The 25,336-nt window shown below is 38.4% G+C and overlaps 3 protein-coding genes across 19 annotated transcripts; 2 read left to right on the plus strand and 1 right to left on the minus strand.

Annotated features, from left to right (window-relative positions):
* Positions 1-816: 816 nt before the first annotated feature.
* Positions 817-2,858, plus strand: LOC136216590 (uncharacterized). Of its 5 annotated transcripts, none has more exons than XM_066003143.1 (3): positions 817-1,125; positions 1,211-1,281; positions 1,837-2,543. In XM_066003143.1, exons 1-3 carry the CDS (start codon positions 901-903, stop codon positions 2,015-2,017), a joined length of 477 nt encoding a protein of 158 aa, XP_065859215.1. In that variant the 5' UTR covers positions 817-900; the 3' UTR covers positions 2,018-2,543. The 5 variants fall into 5 exon arrangements, with proteins under 5 accessions (XP_065859215.1, XP_065859216.1, XP_065859218.1 ...); XM_066003144.1 differs by having other exon boundaries at positions 1,851-2,542; XM_066003146.1 differs by lacking the exon at positions 1,837-2,543 and adding an exon at positions 2,578-2,858 and having other exon boundaries at positions 818-1,125.
* A 991-nt stretch (positions 2,859-3,849) lies between these two features.
* LOC136216588 (probable mitochondrial import inner membrane translocase subunit TIM21) lies at positions 3,850-9,412 on the minus strand. Its single transcript, XM_066003141.1, has 7 exons — positions 8,995-9,412; positions 8,816-8,858; positions 7,149-7,312; positions 6,116-6,294; positions 5,962-6,010; positions 4,966-5,085; positions 3,850-4,270 (listed from the first exon to the last, which is right to left on the minus strand). Exons 1-7 carry the CDS (start codon positions 9,124-9,126, stop codon positions 4,094-4,096), a joined length of 864 nt encoding a protein of 287 aa, XP_065859213.1. The 5' UTR covers positions 9,127-9,412; the 3' UTR covers positions 3,850-4,093.
* Positions 9,413-9,436: 24 nt separating this feature from the next.
* On the plus strand, positions 9,437-24,420 carry LOC136216584 (uncharacterized). Of its 13 annotated transcripts, none has more exons than XM_066003135.1 (11): positions 9,437-9,666; positions 10,468-10,739; positions 10,830-11,481; positions 11,583-11,782; positions 12,023-12,267; positions 12,365-13,889; positions 14,118-14,237; positions 14,425-14,523; positions 14,638-14,756; positions 14,880-14,910; positions 23,916-24,420. In XM_066003135.1, exons 2-6 carry the CDS (start codon positions 10,468-10,470, stop codon positions 13,756-13,758), a joined length of 2,763 nt encoding a protein of 920 aa, XP_065859207.1. In that variant the 5' UTR covers positions 9,437-9,666; the 3' UTR covers positions 13,759-13,889; positions 14,118-14,237; positions 14,425-14,523; positions 14,638-14,756; positions 14,880-14,910; positions 23,916-24,420. The 13 variants fall into 13 exon arrangements, with proteins under 13 accessions (XP_065859207.1, XP_065859204.1, XP_065859209.1 ...); XM_066003132.1 differs by having other exon boundaries at positions 14,869-14,910; positions 23,916-24,419; XM_066003137.1 differs by having other exon boundaries at positions 12,365-13,742; positions 14,869-14,910; positions 23,916-24,418.
* The last annotated feature ends 916 nt before the right edge of the window (positions 24,421-25,336 follow it).

Raw genomic sequence — 25,336 nt, forward strand, 5'->3', positions numbered from 1 at the left:
GGTACCAATTTTGAATCGGATGAGTAATCTTGGTGTGCACCGTGAGACACGTCCATCCCAAAAGGTCTGGACTGTCATTTCTAGAAATGGAAGTCCAGACCTTTCGGGATGGATGTGTCCCACGGTGCACACCAAGATTACTCATCCGCTTCAAAATTGGTACCGGATTAGTCAGGTTCACTTTGAAGTGATTTGTTAGGAGTTTATTGTGGCAATCTTGTTGTAAATTTTGATAATGTTATGATTTTAATGTTGTTATTGTGGCAATCTTGTTGTAAATTTTGATAATGTTATGATTTTAATGTTAGAATCCATTGTTGCTTGCCATTTTTTGTTATATACCACTTTACGAATTAGCTTCAAAACATATCCAGGTCTCGCATATGCGAACTAAATTCATCAAGTAAACCAAACTTTAGCTTCGCATATGCGCAGTAAATTCATCAAGTAAACCAAACTTTAGCTTCGCAGGCTTCGCATATGCGAACTAAATTCATCAAGTAAACCATACTTTAGCTTTGCAGGCTTCGCATATAAACCCAAACATTAGCTTCGCAGGTTTCGCATAATATGGAATCTGCGAAGTCAGACGGGAGGGGGCGAGACGCGCGTAAATATTGAGGATATTATGGAAAAGTCACACAAAATCAGTCTAGATATGTAGTAGGTTAAGTAAATGAGTTAAATATGTAAATGAGCCTCCAATTTGACATAGTTTTGTAATTTTCCCTTTATCCATATGCAAATCGGCGAAATTATGTAATTTTTTAAAAAATGGATTTCTATGTAAATTTTCCAATAAAAATAAAAGTTTAAGTCCATATGAAATGGAAGAGTCCAGATATGTAGATCCCAAATTGCTAGAAATTGGGTCTTGTCGTTAGGGCAAGGGGAGAAGCAATGGAAGACGATGAAATCGCCGGCGCCGGCAACAATGTGAACTCGTGGTGTTGGTGGGCCTTAGCAAGCACTGCACAATTAGCTTGGGGTGTTTCATCGTATCGGAAAGGATTTCCCGGTGACTCTCACTTTATGCCCTTTAAAGCCTTCGGAGTTGCCACACTTTTCATCGGTTCCGCCGCGTCTGCAACCGTTGCTGCTCTTCGAGCCTCCGACGTCAAAAAGGTTAAAAGTTTCTTTCTACTGATCTTTTTGAAGGTTGTAGAGCCTTTTCCGATTTGATTTCAGTGGAGTAAATTAATTTGTTCAGGCGGAGGATCTTATCTTAGCCGGAGCAAATTTAAGAGCTAGACTCGGGATTGTTCCAAGAGGACAAGAGAAGTAAGTTCACTTTCACTTTATAAGATATAAATAGGTGATAATTCATGTTGATGTGTGTAAACAAAGTCCTAATTCACGTATAGGGGTGGCAATGTGGCGGCGGAAAATCGAGATTTTTGGGTGCAGGGCTGGGGTGGATGAAATTTTAGCCCCAAACATTAAAATTGGACGGTGGTGTTACTATCCCGAATATTAAAATTGGCGGGGTGGTGTTACTATCCCGAATATTAAAATTGGGCTGTGGGTGTTACTGTCCCCGAACAGTGAGGATCCGCACACTGTCCCCGAAAAACCTAGGGGTCATATAGCTTTCTAGTTTAATAATGTAGGATGTTTAAGAGGCGGCCGCACCCAATTCATTTTGGGTTTGACCTCGGCCTCAACATTGAACCATACTATGTCAACAAAGACTTAACTCGATCCAAAAGTATCTGATTACCTCACATATTTAAGAAGTTATTTAGCTTCCTAATTCAACAATGCGGAATGTTTAACAATGTATCCTGATCGTGTTATATATTAATTAAAAAAAACAAGTCCGTAATCTTGTTAAAGCTTGAAGTTGTCAGGAGGAAAGCGAATAGGAGCAGAAGATGTGCTCCAGTCGAATGTGGAATGGGCTCAAGTCGGTCCGCTGATTGTCTCGAGACACGGACACAAGGGCGGACCAACACTATGGTTCGAGAGCCTTGGCTTCTCCAGCCAGCCAAAAATACATTTTAATATGGTCCTTTAAAATTTTGCCCGGCTGTTACTTTATCCTGTGTCCGCCCGCCTGGACTGATGTTGAGTGAAACTAAGCATAGACAATGACGGATTAAGAGGGTTTGAGCATCCACAGAATGTGGAATGAGCTCAAGTGGGGGCTCAAGCCGGACCACTGATCGGCTCGAGATAGATAGTGACGGATATAAGAGGATTTGAGCATCCACTAGTGGCCAAAAAAACTCTATAGAAGTTATGTATGAAACTTTAAGTTTTTATTGGTGAATGTTGAATTCGTCGCTGTGCGTAGATACCATTGTTGTGATTTTGAAATATGTGCATATTGTCATGGCATTTGCACGCTCTTAAAATTGGCCAGTTTGAGCTTAAAATTCCAAGTATAAGCTTGTTTTTGGTGGAGAGTGTTAGGTAAGACATTGTGATGATCGAGTTATTTCTTCAATATATCGTGTTATCAAGTCAGAAATTATCAATTCGAGTTATAAAATTGTTTTTATAAGTCGTATCATAGTTTAAATTTGACATTATTTATTGGTATAACAATTGAGCTCTCTGTCACAATGTTTGTAGCAGAGAAAGCAGATGATCTGTGAGGCAAAGTGAGCAACATTTTAGAAGCACAAAAGTCATGGAGAATATGAAGAGGCCTTTTAGTTTACGTGCTAAAAACAGCTATTTCGAAATCTTATTATATACTTTTTATTTCCTTTTTAGAATTGAAAGACGAAAAGCAGGTTCGAAAAATAGTAACAAACCGGCACTTAGTAACATTAGTCGATATATTATTTTTCCATTCGAAAGTGAAAAATATTATATTTTTTGGAAATTTATAAAACTAGACCTTTAGAGAAGCTTATTTAGACTCATTTCAATACATGCTACCAAACTAAATATATTCAATCCGTCTTCAACTGCTATAAAATGTGACCTGTAAATATTCAAAGAAATATGAAGCAAGCCGAGCAATTCGCATCCCAAACTCCATCTTGTTCTTTTCTAGTCGATGATATCAAAATGAAAAAGTTTAAGAATTAAAGTCGTATAATAAAAGAAAAAAGGTAAGTTATTCTATGTCAAATTTGTATTGAAACTGATTGATTTAACAAAGCTAACTAAAACATTTGGTAATCCCTGAATTAGAGACTTACAATCGTCGTGAAATATCAAACTAAACACTTCATTGAATCCAAAATCTCTTAACTATGAATTGCTTGGACTAAAAAATGAGAGCCGGATTTAATTAACACATCTTGAGGCTCCTCTCCTTCAACTAATTGAGAACCTCTGTTAAGTTTAAACTTTCTGTTAATAGGAAATCCAAAGGACAAGAAAGGGTCCCATTCTTTGTGGCGAACGATTGACTAGTTATTTAATTATTACATCAGACCTTTAAAATATTAATTATGTCTAAAATATTTATTTTATTACTAATATAATTACAAACTTGTTAAAATGACGTTAATCATAAAAACTGAACCTGGCAAAAATGCACGAAGCTACTCTAGTTTATCAATAAAAATATTGAAATATCCGATGCAGCAGACACATAACTGTCAATTCAATTTGTTAGAAGAAATAAAATTAATATTGTTTAGCAAAGTTAAATTTTACCCCTTTTTATTAATGGCACGATACATTTCTTCTTTTCCCTTCTTTACACTTAATCTTCCCTAGATATTAGCGGATCTAACAAATAAAACTGAGCACAATTTCACAACGAAACAGTCCATTTCTTTCCTGAATTCAAGTTGATTATGTTTTACCCCTTCCTCAAAGAAAGACAAGCAAACAATTTCCAATCTTAGTCCGAAAAGGCGAGTTTTCCATCTAATATACCAGAAAAAAAAAAAAAAAGAAACTCCGGATATTTGATATCTTTCTCATTATCAAGAAATCACGGGCAACACTGTTAATAACGCTATAATTCAGAAGCCACGAAGGGAATCTAGTCGTGATAATGATACATTGCTATGGATCATAATGCAAAGATCAATATGGAAGTACAAAAATTAATCTAAACACAAAAATTTGAGAAATTTCTCTCAGAAAAATAGAACAATTTCCAGCAGATAATAAAGATCAAAACTTATGGAGAAACTGGTGCAGGAGCAGGCATGTAAGATTCAAGAATCAACTGAGATTGTGAAGGTTGCATTATCTGAACTATCAAATATGTATACTTCCATTCCTTGTCTACCTTGTCTTTGAACATCTCTGCCGAAACTTTCCCCGATCCATGGGGACCTCGAATATAGAAATTCACCTACAATTCAAACTAGGATTGTCATTCCTAACACAACACCATGATTTAGTATAACATGCTAGACGCAATTATCATTTTTGTGTCATGTTGACATCCCTAATTCAAAAAAACCATTCATCATTTACTAGTTCAACTATAGAGGAATAAGTCCCAAATATGCCGCTCTCAGTATATCCCTTAGCATGCGTGTCATGAAACCAACTGAACTAAAAGCTTAACTTGATAGTTAAATGTCCGATTCATATTAATATCCGACACATCTGCACGTGAATGCCAACTGGGCTTGAAGCGTGCACAACACAGACCCATATTACTTGGTCAAGGAGGCTCTGATATGGTATCATGAAACCAACTGAACTAAAAGCTTAAGCCGATAGTTAAAGGCTCAATTCATATTAATATCCGACAATACGCAACAACCCAATATTAAGCTCCTAATGTTTCAATGTGAGATCGATTTCAGAACTACTGCTAATAATCTTAGTTACACCGTTAACATTCACGATAAGCCTCTAGTCATCAGGAACATTAGATTCCGTTAAAATAGCATTATTAGTTTGATGTATTTGAAGTTCAACTATAAATAATGCAATTTTAGACACGAATGAAATGAGTAGCAATCTTTTTACTGAATTTGATGTTCACCGATAATCAGAAAATGAGTGATTATAAAATTATGCTGTTGAAGATCTTACCAGGACATGCTCAATACCATCTTCATCGGTGAAGATCTTATTAGGGATTCGTTGGCGAGCTGCACGATTTCGACTTTCTTGACCATACCCTGTAATAGGGGATCCAATCCTTACCCTCACCTGTAAAACTCCAAAATTCATCACAAAATTTTGTTCAGATTCTAACAACTGCACTGTATTATGGACAAGTTCAACCAGCTCTAGAGCCCAAATCAATAAAAAAAGAATCCGTTAAAACATTAGCGAAATGATAAGGGCAAAATAGATATTTGACCATAATTTTTATTGAAATGGGTAAAAAAAAGGCAATGATGTAGTCAAACATGTATGGATCATCAATTTCCTTTTTGGGAAAAAGGCATCAAAATGACTTCAAGGTTTTTGGGTAAGTACCAATTTAACCCCAAACGTACAAAATAGCACCATTTTGTCTCAAGGTATCAATTTAGCCCTGGATAACAGAACTTGATGCCTCAACGTTTGTGGAACGATAGCAATTTAGCCCCAAGTTCCGTTACCCGGGGCTAAATTGGTACTAATTCACAAAAGTTTAGGCTAAAAAATGAAGCTATTTTGTACGTTGGGGCTCCTTAAAAACCTTGAGGTCATTTTGATACCTTGTCCGTTTTTTTTTTTGTTGATTTGGACTTTTATGTTACAAAAGGTAAAAAGTTCAAGGATCTTTATATCAAATAGGTAAATTACATGGATGGTCTTTCAACTATAATGCTACTAACATTATGGCCACTAATTAATAAAAATCTGTTAAAACATCAATAAATGATGGGGTAAAATAGGTATTTGACCATAATTGCTTGCGACATTGATAAAAAATCAGACTTTAATGTTAGAGAATATAAAGCTCAAGGATGTTTATATCAAGAAATGAAAAGTTTGACAAGGGTCTAACGTTAGGAGCACTATAGTTCAGAGCCCATGGATGTATTCTATCCAACAATTTTGAGTTAAAAGCGAAGTTATACTGATTTGACATACCTGAGCATCATCTTGAATCCTTTTCAGAGCTTTGTTGAAGATCTTGTATCTGTAAGAGACCGTTTTGAATGAAATTAGGGCGGATCAAAGTCCTCATGTACATATCCTTATTTCTATGCAATGTCACAACTTAATTAGAGATTTGGATTCTTACTCTTTTGGTTCAAATATCAGTTCCTTAAAAACAGCATAACCAGCAGCAGCTGCAACTCCGAGCCCTGCAAGAATTATAAGACTGTAGGAAGCCCCCTCCGTGAACGTCACAGGCTTTTCTGGAATATTAGAAGTCGGTGAATCGAAGGGATCCTCGACAGTAGATACCTCTTTTTTAGGCTGTCAATGGTAACAAATTCAGAATATGAGATGAACTCAAGTAAAAGTAAATACCTGGCAATTAACACGATTTACAGAAACAATCTGAATGACACGGCACGATTATCATTTTTCTTGCACTAATAACACAGTTTTGACACAATCATGCCACCCCTAACAGAAATGCAGAAATTATATGAAAAAATGCAATGAAAAACTTTTCTATGTACGAATGAAAAAAAAAGTAGTTATGACAGTTTGAGAGCTTAAATCAGTTTTAGATCCCAAACTTGTCCGGAAAATTCTAATGATCCCTCCAACTTTGAAAACGATCGCTCAGTTCCTCGAAGTTGCTTAAAGTTACACGATTAACCTCCTAAATCCTATGTGGCAGAGCAAATTGAGATTTGGACGAGATAAAGCATCAATCACTTTAGGCAAGTTCAGGGGTCTGAAATACACCACTTCAAGCAAGTTTAAAGAGTTAACTGTTTGTTTTAAAGTCCTGGACACAATCGGTTTTATGGACAAGTTGGAGGGGTTGTTGTGTATGCGTTAGGCCAAAATTGACATGTTTTTGGAAAAAAAATTATCCGACGTGGAGATCTGTGCCGGGGCCTGTTAAAACAGTGACATGGTTGCAGTTTCACGGGCACTAAATAGAGTTTGAATGACACATAACTAAGCTATACAAAAGGGGTTTAATGTGTTAAAAAACAATTGATCAAGGCATAACTATCCATTTAAAATATCGGGGACTTGATTAGTAAAAATTGAATTGCTCAGAGGCTTAAGTATGCATTTTTCCTTCATATAAACAAACCAAGAATACAAGCACATATATGTAATGAGACGGTAAGAGGTAGAATTCAAACCTCTGAAGCCTTTTGGTCTGTTTGCTTCGAAGCCTTCGATGCGAACGATCTAGCAAAGCAAGGATTGTTGTGACTTGCTCCACACATTTTCATTAGTTGGAATTGAGAACCAACCCCGACTAAACATTCTTTACCATGCTGCCACCTACTGTGAATGCTGTTTCCTGACAAACATAACCATCAAGACACAATCAGGAGGATAAGTCTAACGACGTCTCCAACTTTGAAAACAGCTTATTAGCCCCTTGAAGTTGCTTAAAGTGGCATGATTAACCCCTAAGTTTTATGTGACAGGACAATATACAAATTTGAACAAGTTGAAGCGCGCACCACTTTAACAAAGATCAGGAGGGCTACTAGGTCACTTTATCCAAGTTCAAACAACAACAACAACTAAACCAAACAGACCCTTAAAGTAGATAATCAATTAGAGACAATGTTTCATATGTGCATTTGACACCAGGTTGCGATGATGATTGATGTTTCTCATCACTAAAGGGCGGCCCGGTGCACTATGCGTCCCCGCCAAGCCAGGGTCCAGGGAGGGGTCCCACCACAAGGGTGTACTGGGGGCAAGCCTTCCCCTGCCAATTTTTTTTGGCAAGAGGCCGCTCCTAAGACTCGAACCTGTGACCTCTCGGTCACACGACAACAACGTTTACCGTTGCACCAAGTCTCGCCCTCTAAATGCTTGAGAGCACAAGATATCAAGTTCAGGGGACCAATAGGTCATTTTAAGCAAGTAGAAGGGACTAATAAATCATATTAAGTAAGTTTAGGGAACTAATGAGACATCTCCAAAATTCAAGGGACCAATCGGATTATTTAGTTAAGAACAGAGTCCATATTTCATCACTCATCAAAGTCATCACTATTGCCAACATCAAATTCATCTTCAAGGTCCGCAATCTACAAAGCTAGATTCTTCTTCCTCCTCATTTTTTAGAGCTATAGGAGTTCTTTCTCAAACACTACAAGATGGTGCTCTAGTCTTCTCCTTTGGCCTAAGCCTAGCACTTGAAATAGAGGCATTCATGACATCTTTTTCTACTCTAGTATAATAAGCACTTCCTTCAACTGTAGATGACATAGATACGGACGAATTGAGATTGAAACAGCCAATTTTTAACTTGAAAGCCTTAAGAAAAACAGTTTGACTTATTAAATTGCGCCTAAGCACGCCTCCAGAAGGCGCTAGGCCAAAAAAGCACAAGAGCTCCTTCTTGATTAGAGGCTGCTATTTGGCTTTTTAAACGAAAAAGCACACTCAGACGTGGAGAAACAAAGCACTCATTTGAAGGGGGATAAACTAAACACTAAGTTAAACAATGAACTAGCTGATACAACAACAACAACAACAACAACAAAGCCTTAGTCCCGAAATAATTCGGGGTCGGCTAGCATGAACCGTCATACGAAACCGTGAAATCAAGTCGTGTAATCCCCACTAAACTCATATCACTCTCAATCACCCTCTTCCAAGTTTGCTTAGGTCTTCCCCTATCCCCACCATTGCATCCGTTTGCCACTATTCAGTCCTCTTAACCAGCGCATCAGGTCAAACCACCTTAATAGGTTTTCTCTCATTTTGTTCTCCATAGAAAATAACAACAAATAGCCATTTAATGCTTCCTAATATTAGATACAAACAATGAAACATTACTAACCGTTGGCAGAAAGCATCTCCTTGGACCCATAACCAATTGGCAACTGTATCAAAACAGGTAAAAGTTAAGAACTGAATAACAATTCATAAGAAAAAACTCAAACAAAGAAGAATGGCTTGAACGCATTGAAGCACAAAACCCCAATAACAGGCAAGATTCAATTAAACAAAGAACCATACCCTTTTACTCCAATTAACAATTGAAGTTCTCTCTGCAGCAGCAGCAAAACCCAAAACCGAATCCCATTCCAGTAGACTACGATATCTGCTTCTGAGAAGGTTTGCTGATCGCCTAATTTGGTTCATCTTCATAATTTTATAGATAAAAAACCTCAAACCCAGCCCTTAGGGAAGGGCTCAATCAATCAAATACTCAATAATTGAGATGATCGGCAACGAGAAATCAGAATTTCACGGGAGAGAAAGAAGACGACGGTCGGGTAGGTAAACCCAAAACCCCGAAAGCACGAACTTTGGGGTTTTATTTCAAACACGTGCCGCGAGCAACTCGCACGTATTAAAAAACCCCGAGATTCTGATATTACCCGACCCGTATATACTACTTACTTACCCGGCCCGAGATTGCTCAACGTTCCAGTTTTCAAGTTGTCCTTAGCCGACCCTAATTGATCATCCTCTCCTTTCTCCGATTATATCCGATCAGCAATCTTGCCGCCAGCTCCTTCACGCCGGCAGCATTACTCATCTCAATAGGCCACGTCGCACTTCCTGACGCTGCAGATTCGGCCTATTCTCGCTGCCTAGCCGACGCCGTTCCCATTCTCTCCACTAGCAGATCCACTGGTGGCGGATCTCTGTGGATCTAGAATCTCCAATATCACTACTGATAAGGTATCAATCTATTATGTCTTTCTTGTTTTCTTCAGATAAAAAACCCTTTTATAAGTTGAAAATATCTAGAGGACCACAATAAATCTGAACCTTTTCTTTTAATTTTAATTTCTTGTAGTTAAATCAACGAAAATTGGCGTAAACCTAACTGGTAGTTGGATATCGATTGGCTTATTAATCTCAGTTCTATTTTCAAAAATTTGTTCCCTCTTCATAGTCTATCGGAAGACTTGGTTTTTTTTTTTTTTTTTTTTTTTGTTACATTTACCTGTGAACTTAATTTTGTGCTTAACATTTTACTCCGTTCTTAGTCATTATGATTGTCTTTTTTAGCCCTTTTTTGTACTGTTTATTTTGAGTTTGTTTATAGTTTGGGTCTTCTGCGACTTCTATTAAATTTGATATTTTAACTTTTAAATCATATATTGAAATTCTCTGATTCGTGGTAAAGGTTTTCAACTTTTGATGATTGGTAGGGATGGTCTTTTGTGTTAAGACTATTGTTTGATGCTAGGATTAATTGGATGGGATGTGCAATTGAAGTATGATTTGTTCTTAGGTTTGTGATTTTTATATGGTAAGAAATTTGAATTTCAAGTTCAAGGAACTTAGGTTTATGGCTAGGGGTGGCAATTCGGGTTGGGGTTTCGTAATCGTGCTATGTTGTCTGTATATTTGTATGCCATTACATATGGTAAATGCACTGAAAATGATAATCTGTGTTGAAAAAGTTCTGTCAGTCAAGTTATCCTTGTGAATTGTGTTGTCGTGTCAGAAATTGTTCTGTTTTGTGTATTCCAGATGGCTCGGTGGGACGAAATCCTGTCTCTTCCTGTACAGAATCCCCCAGCTTCAGAATTTTCTGCTGCTGAGCTTGTGTGGTCGAAGATTGAAGGTTGGCGTGACAAAATAGATAGACTTGCTCTTATACCTTTTGCCAGGGTGGATGATTTTGTGAGAGGTGAATCTGCAAATAAAGACTGTCCAACAAGATTTCATGTTGAAGCAAGAAGACGTCGGCCGCCACAAACATCTCTCAAGCAAAAGGTTGATGGAATTCTTGAATATATACTGTAAGTGTACCATATCCATTCAACATTCAGCAGTTCTTAGTTGTGTGATCCGGGGACCATTTCGTTGATCTGATCTATTTGAATATTTAGGTATTGGTGTTCGTTCGGTCCTGATGACCATCGGAAAGGTGGCATAGTACGACCGAGTAGGACTACTTATGTCCCGAAGAAGAAGAATGCTGGTCGACCAAACACGAAAAGAGGCTGCACCTGTCACTTTATTGTGAAGCGTTTAATCGCTGAACCATCTGTTGCACTTGTTATCTATAATCAAGACAAGCATGTCGATAAGAAAGGTGTACCATGCCACGGGCCGCAAGACAAGAAAGCTGAAGGAACACGTGCCATGTTTGCTCCATACATCTCGGAGGATCTTCGGCTTCGTGTTCTGTCTCTACTATATGTTGGTGTCTCTGTGGAGACCATAATGCAGAGACACGGCGAATCAGTAGAGAAACAAGGCGGTCCAGCTAATCGTGATGACCTTTTAACTCATAGGTATGTGCGGAGGCAGGAAAGAAGCATTCGCCGCTCTACATATGAATTGGATACAGATGATGCAGTTAGCATTAGCCTGTGGGTTGAAAGTCACCAGAGTCATGTATTCTTTTATGAGAACTTTTCTGATTCAGACCCTTTTATTTTGGGCATCCAAACGGAGTGGCAGATGCAGCAAATGATTCGTTTTGGCAATCGCAGTCTTATAGCTTCCGACTCGAGGTTCGGAACAAACAAATTAAAGGTTTGTTCTTTATGTTCATGAAATCTTTATCTTTTTCACAGTGGAAATATTTTTCGAATGTTTTCAGTGCTAATTATTCACTTTCTGTTAATTCTTTCTAGTATCCTGTTCATAGTCTAGTCGTGTTCAACTCAGAGAAGAAAGCCATTCCAGTAGCTTGGATAATCACATCAGGATTTGCTAAGGCAGATATACATAGATGGATGAGAGCGCTTTACAATAGAGTTCGTACGAAAGATCCTACATGGAGGTTGGCTGGTTTCATAGTCGATGATCCTTCAACAGATGTCTTTACTATCAGGTTGGAATTTGAAGTGTTAAAAGTTCATTTGTTATGAATCGTTCATGTGAGTTTAAGATAAGGTTGCTCCGTATTGTTTTAAGCTTTGATCGAATCTAGGTGTCTTTCACTGATTCAAAATTTATTGTTTCGTCTTAGGACCATGGAGCATAAGTGAGCTTCACCATTGTTTTCTGTGGACTATGTTGAATATTACTTGTCTTTATTTAACTTCCGAATATTTGGCTTCATTGTTCTCAGGGATGTGTTTCAGTGTTCTGTGTTGGTATCTTTTTGGCGGGTTCGCCATGCATGGCATAAGAATTTAGTAAAGAGATGCTCAGATACAGAGATGCGAGTTCAGATGTTTAGACAGCTTGGAGAGGTTGTGGATGATATTTGCCGAGGACATGGAAATGTTAATCTATTTGAGGTTTTCATGGAAGATTACGTCGATAGCTCTGATTTCATGGATTATTTTAAGGCTGTATGGTACCCGAGATTAGGTTGGTCACCCCTTCTTTTCTTGTTACAAGTAATTAATTGTCCACTTAAATGGAACTTTAGCGTTTCTTCCTACGAATGAACTTTCTTTTGCACCAGGGTTTTGGACTACTACATTGAAAACTCTTCCATTGGCTAGCCAGGAGACGTGCGCAGCAATGGAACTTTACCACAATCAACTGAAAGTCCGGTTACTTAACGAGAAGGATTCTGGTGTTTACCAACGTGCAGATTGGCTAGTCGATAAGTTGGGTACAAAAGTGCATTCCTACTTCTGGCTTGATGAGTACTCAGAAAAGGATGATTTTGCAAGATACTGGAAAGATGAGTGGGCCAGCGGATTGACAGCTTGGCGCAAAGCGTTAAAGATTCTGGACCTTGATGTTGTCATGGAAAGTCGATGTGCAAAAGTCACTGATCAGTTAGATCGCGATAAGGTCCATGTCGTGTGGAACCCTGGTTCGGATTTTTCTATCTGTGATTGCGACTGGGCGGAAATGGGTAACTTGTGTGAGCACATCTTTAAGGTTAGAAGAATGTCTTGCAGCAAAGGAAATCGAAAACCGTCTATAAGCCTGTTTCAGTTTAATCAAGCGTTGGTCGAGATGTTCCAATGCCCGCCCCATGATTCTTTATTTCGTGATCATGCTGTTTCTCTAGCAATTGCTGTGCAGAAGCAATTAGATGCGTTAGTTGATTTAGATAGCAGCCGTGTTACTGTGGATTCTGTTTGTAAACAAGCTCCGGACAAGTATGAGCAGCAGACGGGTGAGGCAGATTTCGGTAATCGCAATAGAGATTCGACGAAGGATAGACGTTCGATAGATGAAGATGGCAGTGTTGCAGTTGATTTCGGTGAGAGTATCAGAGAAGAAACTACTGAGATGGAAATTGATCCATCATTGAGCTGTATTCCTCTTCCCCCGGAATCACTTTCAGTTACCGAGATTGCTATCAATGACGTTGTCATGGAGAACGGAGATGGGGCTACGAATGACCCAGATGATGGTTTGACTGACCAAGTCAGGCTAAAAAATGATAGTGTAGAGAATATGGAACCGCTGTTTGTTGATATTCAACCCTTACCTTGGGAATGGATCAAGCAATGCACAGCCAACCTGAATGATGAGCGTAAAAATGGTTCCAAGTCATCTGTGAATACAACAGATGCTGACATGTTAACCGAGAAGACTGATGAGCTGCATACTGTTAGTCTTTTGGTAACTTCAGGCATGACAAACAACGAAATGGCAGTAGCCGAAAGTGGAAATGGAAGCAGGTCTGAGAACCATTGCTCAACTAACGAGGTGCATGACCAGAAAGATGAGAGTAAAAATGGTTCGGAATCATCTGTAAATACAGGAGATGCTGACATGTTAACCGAGAAGACTGATGAGATGTATACTGTTAGTGTGTTGGCAAGTTCAGGCACTACAAACAACGGAATGGCAGTAGCAGAAAGTGGAAACGGAAGCAGGTCTGAACTTTTGTGAATTGGTACCAATTTAGCCCGGGTAACGGAACTTGGGGCTAAATTGGTATCGTGCGTCAAGTTCCGTTATCCAGGGCTAAATTGATACCTTGAGACAAAATGGTGCTATTTTGTACGTTGGGGGTTAAATTGGTACTTACCCAAAAACCTTGAATATGTTTGACAACATCATTGCCTTTTTTTTATCCATTTCAATAAAAATTATGGTCAAATATCTATTTTGCCCTTATCATTTCGCTAATGTTTTAACGGATTTCTTTTTTATTGATTTGGGCTCTAGAGCTGGTTGAACTTGTCCGTAATACAGTGCAGTTGTTAGAATCTGAACAAAATTTTGTGATGAATTTTGGAGTTTTACAGGTGAGGGTAAGGATTGGATCCCCTATTACAGGATATGGTCAAGAAAGTCGAAATCGTGCAGCTCGCCAACGAATCCCTAATAAGATCTTAACAGATGAAGATGGTATCGAGCATGTCCTGGTAAGATCGTTGACAGCATAATTTTATAATCACTCGTTAAGTTTCTGATTATCGGTGAACATCAAATTCAATAAAAAGATCGCTACTCATTTCATCCGTGTCTAAAATTGCATTATTTACAGTTGATGATTGTGCATAGAAAAGTTTTTCATTGCTTTTTTTCATATAATTTCTGCATTTCTGTTAGGGGTGGCATGATTGTGTCAAAATTGTGTTATTAGTTCAAGAAAAATGATAATCGTGCCGTGTCATTCGGATTGTTTCTGTAAATCGTGTTAATTGCCAGGTATTTACTTTTACTTGAGTTCATCTCGTATTCTGAATTTGTTACCATTGACAGCCTAAAAAAGAGGTATCTGCTGTTGAGGATCCCTTTGATTCACCGGCTTATAATATTCAGGAAAAGCCTGTGACGTTCACGGAGGGGGCTTCCTACAGTCTTACAATTCTTGCAGGGCTCGGAGTTGCAGCTGCTGCTGGTTATGCTGTTTTTAAGGAACTGATATTTGAACCAAAAGAGTAAGAATCCAAATCTCTAATTAAGTTGTGACATTGCATAGAAATAAGGATATGTACATGAGGACTTTGATCCGCCCTAATTTCATTCAAAACGGTTTCTTACATATACAAGATCTTCAACAGAGCTCTGAAAAGGATTCAAGACGATGCTCAGGTATGTCAAATCAGTATAACTTCGCTTTTAACTCAAAATTGTTGGATAGAATACATCCATGGGCTCTGAACTATAGTGCTCCTAACGTTAGATCCTTGTCAAACTTTTCATTTCTTGATATAAACATCCTTGAACTTTATATTCTCTAACATTAAAGTCCGATTTTTTTTATCAATGTCGCAAGCAATTATGGTCAAATACCTATTTTACCCAATCATTTCATTGATGTTTTAACGGATTTTTATTCATTAGTGGCCATAATGTTAGTAGCATAGTTGAAGGACCATCCATGTAATTTACCTATTTGATATAAAGATCCTTGAACTTTACCTTTTGTAACATAAAAGTCCAAATCAACAACAAAAAAAAAGGATAAGGTATCAAAATGACCTCAGGGTTTTTAAGGAGCCCCAACGTATAAAATAGCATCATTTTTTAGCCTCAATTTTTGTGAATTGGTACCAATTTAGCCTCGGGTAACGGAACTTGGGGCTAAATTGGTATCGTTCCACAAACGTTGAGGCGTCAAGTTCCGTTATCCAGGGCTAAATTGATACCTTGAGACAAAATAGTGCTATTTTGTACGTTGGGGTTAAATTGGTACTTACCCAAAAACCTTGAATATGTTTGACTACATCATTGCCTTTTTTTTATCCATTTCATTAAAAATTATGGTCAAATGTCTATTTTTCCCTTATCATTTCGCTAATGTGGTAAATTACATACGTGGTGTACAACCTTTACCTATTTTCACACTTTGGTGTACAATTAAAAATTTGTCACGTTAAACTGTACAAGCTTCAGGTGACCTCAACCTCCCACTAAAGTGTACAATCAGTATTTGTGACCGGTCAACGCTAGTCAACTATGCCACGTCAGCAATTTGACCATTTTAAAAAGTCAAAAATTGACACTCTATTATGAAATTACTAAAATATCTCCAACCCCCTTCCTTGAACTCCTCTTTCCCTCTCACTCTTTTACTTTCCCTCTCACTCTTTTACTTTCTCTCTCTAAATCCTCTTTCCCTCTCACTCTTTTACTTTCTCTCTCAAAATCATCTCTTCCTCTATTCTGTCTACCAAAGCCTTGTAATAAGTTTCCAAAATTGCTGAAAGTTTGAAAAACCCAAACAGAAAACTAGAAATCTCAACTTTAAGCAAATATTCATGAATTTCGTGAAGAAATTAAATTGTTCCAGGTTTTAATCAGTAATGGAAGAAGATTTAACAATTTAAACACAACAAATTTTGCATAAAGGTGAAAATCGCCCCTGCAATGAAGAACGCATAACACACAACTCAGATGAAAATACAGAAATTTTAAATTTAAATTAAAAATTGATGGAAAGAATTAAGTTAATGGATTTCTAACACCCCTATACAAGATTCGAACCACATAAAGCCATGTAAACACATTGATTTGCAGTCAATATCATAAATCAAACCATGTCAGCCACAATATATTTTGAACAGAAAACTTAAGGAATGTTAGAAGAGTACATAGATTAAGAGAAAATGTTGTAAAGGGAAGGGAAGTGGGCAGGATGAAGGGAAGGGAAGAAGTCGGGCAGGATGAAGGGAAAGGATGCAGTCGAGTGGCTGGGTGAAGGGAAGGGAAGTCAACTGTCTTTGTTTAGATATTAATATGAATGGAGCCTTTAACTATCAGCTGTAGCTTAAGCTTAGTTCATGATGTCATATCAAGGATTCGAATCCAGGCAATCTTATTTGTTAATTTAAGTTTAATTGCAGGACATGGTAATATGGGTTAGTGTTGTGCACGTTGGCATTCACGTGCAGTTACTCGTTGAACGAGTAAATGTTGAATGGTTCTTTTGAATTAGGGATGTCAAAATGACAATTGCATCTAGCATGTTATACCAACTCATGTTGTTGTGTTAGGAATTGAGGATTTTTCCTCACAATAATGTCAAAACTACAAATTAGTCCCTATTAAATGTTTAGTTTAAAATAATATACACTGTAATGCTCATTTTTGCCTGACATGGTTAGTAGAAACCCGGTTTCACAATTTGCAAAGATCCCGGTTATTGAAAAACCGAGGTCAGAGGAAGATAATTTTGAGAAACCGGAGGTCTGACACCGGTTAATCAACAATCGGTGTCAATATACCCATAAAATTGCCTTACCAATTCACAGTGACTTCATATCTGCAACAACTGGAAAAATTGAAACAACTATTATGAAATCTGGCCTATGCTCTCTCTCAAACATCAACGGAACCAGCTTTAAAGCCACATAGCTTATCCAAAAATAATTCTGTGTTCTAAGAAGCCAAGTCTCCTTCAATCATTTTATCAAACATCTTATAGGCATCATCAATTTTCCTACATTTAGCATACATATTAACAACCTCGGTCATGGCGAACAAATTCAAAGATAACCCATTTATTATCAATTGTCCATGAATCTCCTTACCCCTCTTAAAATCTGAATTATCACCGCATAATTAAACAAATAAGTAAAATTATATACATCAGGCAACATTGTCATGCCTCATTCAACAAAAAAAAATATTGATAAGGCATCATCTGAAGATGAATTCTTTGCATAACCTTTAAGCATAGTGTGATAAAGAGCATTAATTTTACGGTAAACTTCAAATAAAATCCCTGTGGTTTCACTAATTTTCAGATAAAGAGCACTAATTTTAGGGTGGAGAAGACAACTTACTGATCGGTCAGGGGTATGGTCATTCCATGCCATAGCGTTCGCAGTAGTCCGCAGCCATATGCTCTAGTCCGGATAGTCTCCGGTCCATCGTCTGCTCAAAAGCGGTGAAACGTTGATCCATATGCTGCACAGTAGCATAGGTTTGCATGTTGAGATTGCGCATCTCAGCTAACATTGTGTTCATGGCTTGGAATTGAGCCTGAACCCCCAGTTCTTGGTACTCCGCTTGGTACCCTTCTGCTGCAGCTGCAGCTCATTCTTCTTCAGCTCCCTCTTGCCCTTCCTCTTCCTCTTCTGCCTTCTGCTGTGGTGGTCTCCGTGCTCGTTTCCGCGGCTAGCTGTTTGAGCTTGCTCCTTGAGCTGGATCTCTAGTCAACACTGCCTGAAAAGTAGATCTTCCTAGAAAATTTGAGTTAAGTAGTGTTGGATGGTAACCCTCTTCGTCAAAGATCGTGTCTTTAAACTGGTTAGTAATAAAGTTGGTTACCAAATAATCGAGCCCAAAGGACCCGCGCTTTTTGCTTGTTTGGCTACGGAAACCCTCAAAAATAGTCTTGACATTGTCAACAGGTTTCCCATTGGCAACACACCACAGTATAAGCACTTCAGTGCTAGAGACCTTATTACTCTCTTGCTTGCCCAACAGATTATGTGCCACGAATTTGTGGACAAGGTTCAAGATTGGATCTCGTAGAGATCTCGGACTAGCGGTGCTGGATTTATATCCTGAATCCCCGGTCATTTCGTACCCGGTGAGTTCGGCAGTCATGAGTTTTTCAAAACCCGATAGTGCCTCGGTTGAGTTCCTAACTCCCATACAAGCCGCTATCTGTGGCTCTCGGAGGCGATAGGAGTGTCCGTTTAGCCGGAAGGAATATAAATCATTACTCTCAGGTGGTTTTTTCTTTAGGGTACTTAGGAACTCTAGTGTATAATTGTCGTAAGCGACAGTTTTTCTTGTGGCCAGGTGGTACCAGCCTTGAGCCCGTAGGATTTTCTTGAAATCTTTATCTAGTCCTAGAAACGCTAAGTAAGTTTGATCAATGATGATTCGGGGGGTGTGGCCTTGCTTTGCAAAGTGTTCATACTTTTTCCCCTCTTCCTCACATTGTCAAACCAAAAGGAGATTCATACTTATCTTGCAGTGAGTCGATGAATTCGACGTCGGACTCAACTTCGTTTTCTGCAATGATTTTTGTCATTTCCTTTTCTGCCCATAGCTTCCTGCGAATAAGAAGGGTAACCAAAACGGACCGGTCGAAGCTAGTATAAATCGCATAGTCTTATTGTTAGCAAGCCTGGCCGAGATTTCCTTCAAGAGAGTTACCACCTCATCAGGCTCCTTGGAAGGAGGCATAGGACCCTGTTTCTGCTGCTGATATGGGGGCATGCCAAGCCCCTGTTCTCTATGCTCCTGAACAAAACCGTTGGGAGGCCTTAGCACGTTTTGGTTTGAGCTCCCGTAAGATAAGTTCGGGTGTTGAGGCCTCCTGTAATTGTTGTTGCTGTTGTAGGAGTTGTAGTTGTTGGGGTTGTAGTTATTGTAGTTCTGATTATACCTTTGTTGTCCCCCAACATAATTGACCATCTCCATTCCATCTCCAGCGAAAGGGCTACCTGCTCGACAGTCCTTTCCATGGTGGTCGCCGCCACAATGCACACATGTGGGAGGTTGGCTGAATTTTGCCAACAAAACGTCCATCTTCTTGCTCAGCTCCGCAACAACTAGGTTCTGATCCTGGGACATCTAGGTTTCCGTTTTGGTTACCCTTCTTATTCTCAGGAAGCTATAGGCAGAAAAGGAAAGGACAAAATCATTGCAGAAAACGAAGTTGAGTCCGACGTCGAATTCATCGACTCACTACAAGATAAGTATGAATCTCCTTTTGGTTTGACATGTGAGGAAGAGGGGAAAAAGTATGAACGCTTTGCAAAACAAGGCCACGCCTCCCGAATCATCATTGATCAAACTTACTTAGCGTTTCTAGGACTAGATAAGGATTTCAAGAAAATCCTACGGGCTCAAGGCTGGTACCACCTGGCCACGAGAAAAACTGTCGTTTACGACAATTATACACTAGAGTTCCTAAGTACCCTAAAGAAAGAACCACCTGAGAGTAATGATTTATATTCCTTCCGGCTAAACGGACACTCCTATTGCCTCCGAGAGCCACAGATAGCGGCTTGTATGGGAGTTAGGAACCCAGCCGAGGCACTATCGGGTTTTGAAAAACCCATGACTGTCGAACTCGCATGGTACGAAATGACCGGGGATTCAGGATATAAATCCAGCACCGCTAGCCCAAGATCTCTACGAGATCCACTCTTGAACCTTGTCCACAAATTCGTGGCACATAATTTGTTGGGCAAGCAAGAGAGTAATAAGGTCTCTAGCAGTGAAGTGTTTATACTGTGGTATGTTGCCAATTGGAAACCGGTTGACAATGTCAAAGCTATATTTGAAGGTTTCCGTAGCCAAACAAGCAAAAAGCGCGGGTCCCTTGGGCTCGGTTATTTGGTAACCAACTTTATCAAAGACCAGTGGAAAGACACTGTCTTTGATAGAGGGCTACCTTCTAACACTACTTTAACTCAGATTTTCTAGGAAGATCTACCTTTCAGGCAGTGTTGACTCGAGATCCAGCTCAAGCAGCCAGCCACGGAAACGAGCACGGAGACCACCACAGCAGAGGGCAGAAGAGGAGCGAGAGGAAGCTGAAGAAGAAGGAACACAATCGGAGTACCAAGAGTCGGGGGTTCAGGCTCAATTCCAAGCCATGAACACAATGTTGGCTGAGATGCGCAATCTCAATCTCCAAACATATGCTACTGTGCAGCATATGGATCAGCGTTTCACCGCTTTTGACCAGACAATGGACCGGAGACTATCCGGACTGGAGCATGTGGCTGCGGACTACTGCGAACATTATGGCATGGAATGACCATACCCCCGGCCGATCAGTAAGTTGTCTTCTCCACTCTAACTTCTTTCACGTGTGTTTTATTGTTTTTATATGCAATGTTGGAACTTATTGCATCATTTAAGTGTGAGGAGAAGGGTAGACAAAATTACAAATTTTGTTGCGTCGTGTCTAGTTTAGTTTTTGCATGTTTAGGACTTAAAACCGAAAACTTCCTTCGAAGCTAAACTTCGTTATTTGTTTCTGGGGACTGAGAACCGAATCTAAAATTGCATGACAACTAGTTTAGGTGTAGTACACAATCCTTGTATCTGTAAGCGCATGAGCTAAAGATTACATTTAGACCCTACTTTTGAAGAAATGTTAAAATTAGTACTTAGGTAGATAACTTAAGGATTGAAGGCATGTGATATTGAATTTGAGCTTGGGAAGAACTAATAAACACAAAATTGAAACCTAAAGAATTCTGAGTTGAATTTGAGCCTAAGAGCGAACATCAGAAAGCGAACATCAGAAAGCTCTTTTTCTTGACATTTTTGTGTGAATGCTTTGACTTGTGAAAGATTACAGATTTTGCACCTAATACTGAGTTGAATCTGCATGCAATGATTTGAGATGATAGACGATGAATCAGCCTCTTTAGAACTAACCTTTTCTTTACCTTATTTTCTCTTTTTCATTTACTCTAGGAAGCCTCTTTGAGCCTTTATTTTTTGTAGCTTGTAGTTCTTCTTTCGTTCTAACCTTTATTTTTGCAAACTATCGCTTAGTTTGTTACCTAACCCGAATTTTTTTTTTTTTGTAAAGCTCATATTGAGCCTTTGTTTTTTTCTAGCGCTTTTTCTTTGTTTATGACACTATAATAGCAAGCTAAAAGGCTAAGAGGTGAATGAGCATCACTATCAAAAGAAAAAGAAAAGAAAAGAGACGAACAAAAAAGGGGAGAACTTCATTCCCCAAATCTTAAAAGATCAAAACGTCTCAGAAAAAAAAAAAAAATAAAAAGCTCAGTCACTTCATAATTGCTAAAGCCATTTTAAACTTCGTTTTCCTAGCGCTAGAACTCTTAAACCTTGTTGTACCTTTAACCCTCTTCTAACCACATTACAACCCTAATTTTAGGCTGTTTTTTATATTATCGGAGTCATGTAGCATAGTAGAGAGTTCGGATGAACGTGCAAAGTCAACGTAATCCTAAACAAGAACATAAGTCGAGAGTAAATACTTTAGCCACCAAAATTGTGTGAATTGAGTGAACTACCCATGGTGAGGTGTTTTACTTAGCTATCCCCTTAAACTCGTTTAGTTAAACATGTATCCTTTTCTTAAGAATATGACCTATGATAATTGAAATGCGGCTTTTGGATATCGTGTCTCTACTTTGTACTTCCGAATGCATTTAATTACAGATGCTCGAAATTGTGTCCGGCACCTAGTAAAACCAGGAGGTTTTCTAGCTTGGCTTGTGATTGCGGGTTTAGTCTTTTAGTTTACTTGGGGACACGTAAAGTTTTAAGTGCGAGGAGGTTTGATAGGGGTCAAAAACCCATATCATTAGATACGGTTTTAGTTTACTTTTTGTCAATAAGCGAGCAATTCTCGCATTTATATGCATTTGTGTGTGTTAGTTATAATTTGTATATGTTTTATTTACTTTTGTGGTTTGAACTCGTTTTCTGATCATTTTTGGGCAAATATGGTCAAACTAGCATGTAAGTTGACTTTCAATTATCTTTTATGGCTAATTGATCCACCAAAAGTCGCACCAAACGGAGTATTTACTCAAAACAAACGATTGGTGGGTCAATTTAACCTCAGAACTAATGTCGTTTGGAGTTTGCGTGCGTGTGTAGGTCAAAACAGAAACGAGTTCGGGCGAAAATCGCCTCGCGAGAACACCCGACAGTCACGCAGGGCGTCTGGGCATATTTGCTCGTCGAAAACTGGCCTTTTTAGGCCAGCTCGGCGAGTTGGCACTGCCAGTGCGGCGAGCTGGAGGCCAGCTCGACGAGCTGACCTTGACTGATTCTCGGTCCCACGACGCCACGATCTGTCCCCACTTCTTCCACCTGCAAAAGGAAACGAACTAGGTCAGATACGGGGCCCAAACCGTAACTATAAATAGGACTTTCATTATGTATTTTAGATATCCTTCATTAATTGTAAAAACCTTAGCCTTCCTCTTGAAGAATCATCTCCACCTCCTCCATCTCCTTCAACCTCCATTGAAGAACCTCTGAAGCTCCGTTCATCGAGGATTGTTCAAGCTTCATCCTTAAGTCCTAGGAAACGCCTGCATTGGTAGACATGTTCCCTGAAAGGGAGTTTTGTTCTCTTTTATATTCTGTTTAGCCTCTGATACATGTTATGAATGCTAGGCTCATTGTATCTTCGTGACAATACTTTCCACCTTTAATAATATTATAGTTTTGTTTTTTTCAATTGGTTTGTTGCTTTTATCTTTGTCTTACGCTTTGTCTGATTGGTTTAACTCATTCAATAATCCAAATATTAAGTTGGCACATATTGCAAGTTGAATTTGACCTAGTCAGTTCCTATAGGATTGACGACCCTATAGATGATTAAGCGCAAATTATCGAGCCTTAAAGCTAGTTTCGGCCTTACAAGGGAATCACGAACCAGGTACCTCAGAAGGATAAGTAGGGTTAATCGCCTCGGACACAAGTGACTTAGATTAGGTTTTAAATCAATTATCTAAATAATCTATCTTTATTATTATCGTATCTTTCCATGTCCCTTCGGAAAATTGCATTAGTAAAAGATCACTTAGGAGTAGAATAACTTAGCTAGGAGTAGAGTAACTTAATTAGGAGTATGTTAACTTAGTCCAAAATCAATTTCAAACCCCCCAAAGCCTAGATAACACCTGAGACTAAGTAGCTTGGTACTTGTAGGAATAAATCCTGTGGATTCGATACCTGGATTTGTCCAGATTTTATTACTTAATATCGACGGGGTACACTTATCCTTTAATGAGTCTCATCGGAGACGCATCACATATGTTTGCTGGGATATGATTTTTCTAGTTTATTGTGTGATAGTGGCGGTCATGTCTCATTTTTTAAGTCAAAAATGTCTTCCTCTGACCCCGGATTTTCAATAACCGGGGTCTGACTTCGGTTTTTTTTATTAACTGGTGTCCAATTCTCAAAATTGTTTTGCTCTGATCTCGGTTTTTCAATAGTCGGGATCTTTGCAAATTGTGAAACTGGTGATTGTATCACCGGTTTCTACTAACTATGTCAGGGAAAAATAAGCATTACAGTCTATATTATTTTAAACCAAACATTGAAGAGGGACTAATTTGTATTTTTGGCATTATTGGGAGGAAAAATCCAGGAATTGACAATCCTAGTTTGAATTGTAGGTGAATTTCTATATTCGAGGTCCCTAAGGATCGGGGAAAGTTTCAGCAGAGATGTTCAAAGACAAGGAAATGGAAGTATACATATTTGACAGTTCAGATAGGGCAACCTTCACAATCTCACTTGATTGAGGAAGGGGTGAAATATAATCAACTTGAATTCGGGAAAGAAGTGGACTTTTTCCGTTGTGAAATTGTGCTCCGTTTCATTTGTTAGATTCGCTAATATCTCGAGAAGATTAAGTGTAAAGAAGAGAAAAGATGAAATGTATCGCGCCATTAATACAAAGGGGTAAAGTTTAACTTTGACAAACAAGATTAATTTTATTCCTCTTTATTCTCGTGATGTATTTGCACTTTTTAAATTAATGGAACGATGTGGCCTTTTATAACTTTGACAAACTAACAAATTGAATTGACAGTTATGGGTCTACCGCATTGGATATTTCAATATTTTTATTGATAAACTGGAGTGGTTCTGTGTATTTTTACAGGTTCAACTTTTGTGATTAATACATTTTGGCAAGTTGTCAAACATAATTTTTTTTTTTTTTGGTAAGAAAAACATAATTAATATTTAAAATGTCTGATTTAACAATTAAATAACTAGTCAAATAATAATAAATTATCATACTAAATTTATCACTGCAAAGAATGAGACTCTTTCTTGCCATTTGGAGCCCCTATTAACAAAATGATTAAACTTCACAGAGGTTCTCAGTTAGTTGAAGGAGATGATCTAACTCTCATTTTTAGTCTAAGTGATTCATAGTTAAGAGGTTTCAGATTCAGTGAAGTGTTTAGTTTGATATTTCATGATTGTAAGTCTCTAATTCATGGATTACCAAATGTTTTAGTTAGCTTTGCTAAATCGTCATGATTCTTTATTTCTTGATCATGCTGTTTCTCTAGCAATTGCTGTGCAGAAGTATTACTGTGGATTCTGGATTCTGTTTGTAAACAAGCTCCAGACGAGTATAATCAGTGGGTGATGCAGATTTCGGTAATTGCAATAGAGATTCGACGAACAGTGTTGTAGTTGATTTCGGTGAGAGTATCAGAGAAGAAACTACTGAGATGGAAATTGATCCACCATTGAGCTGTATTGCTCTTCCGCCCGGATCACTTTCAGTTACCGAGATTGCTATGATAAATAATACAGTTTGATTAAAAAAAATTGTGATTAACTTATTCGTGTAGCAAATTTAGTTTTTAGCATTTTAACAAGATTTTTGTAATTTTGTTAATAAAAGGGTAAATATTTGGCAAAAAGCATTATTAGGCCATTGATCTTTTATTTAGATACATTAAGTCCCTGATCGTTTATTTTTGGTCTTATTAAGCCCTTGATGACCAAATTAGTAAGATGTGAACATCCAATTCTGTTAACAGACTTTTATTCATTGCACCTGCATTCGAAATTT

Source organism: Euphorbia lathyris, chromosome 2 (genome assembly GCF_963576675.1).
Source record: "Euphorbia lathyris chromosome 2, ddEupLath1.1, whole genome shotgun sequence".
Classification (NCBI taxonomy): Eukaryota; Viridiplantae; Streptophyta; class Magnoliopsida; order Malpighiales; family Euphorbiaceae; genus Euphorbia; species Euphorbia lathyris.

Excerpts from the sequence above, each read along its gene's own strand:
- LOC136216590 (XM_066003143.1), top strand. The coding sequence starts at position 901 with ATGGAAGACGATGAAATCGCCGGCGCCGGCAACAATGTGAACTCGTGG. Across the intron at positions 1,126-1,210 it reads GAGCCTCCGACGTCAAAAAG|GCGGAGGATCTTATCTTAGC; the intron begins GTTAAAAGTTTC and ends TAATTTGTTCAG. Across the intron at positions 1,282-1,836 it reads GTTCCAAGAGGACAAGAGAA|CTTGAAGTTGTCAGGAGGAA; the intron begins GTAAGTTCACTT and ends ATCTTGTTAAAG.
- LOC136216588 (XM_066003141.1), bottom strand. The coding sequence starts at position 9,126 with ATGAAGATGAACCAAATTAGGCGATCAGCAAACCTTCTCAGAAGCAGA. Across the intron at positions 8,859-8,994 it reads TTGTTAATTGGAGTAAAAGG|TTGCCAATTGGTTATGGGTC; the intron begins GTATGGTTCTTT and ends GTTTTGATACAG. Across the intron at positions 6,295-7,148 it reads CAGACCAAAAGGCTTCAGAG|CCTAAAAAAGAGGTATCTAC; the intron begins GTTTGAATTCTA and ends TACCATTGACAG.
- LOC136216584 (XM_066003135.1), top strand. The coding sequence starts at position 10,468 with ATGGCTCGGTGGGACGAAATCCTGTCTCTTCCTGTACAGAATCCCCCA. Across the intron at positions 10,740-10,829 it reads GGAATTCTTGAATATATACT|GTATTGGTGTTCGTTCGGTC; the intron begins GTAAGTGTACCA and ends TTGAATATTTAG. Across the intron at positions 11,783-12,022 it reads ACAGATGTCTTTACTATCAG|GGATGTGTTTCAGTGTTCTG; the intron begins GTTGGAATTTGA and ends CATTGTTCTCAG.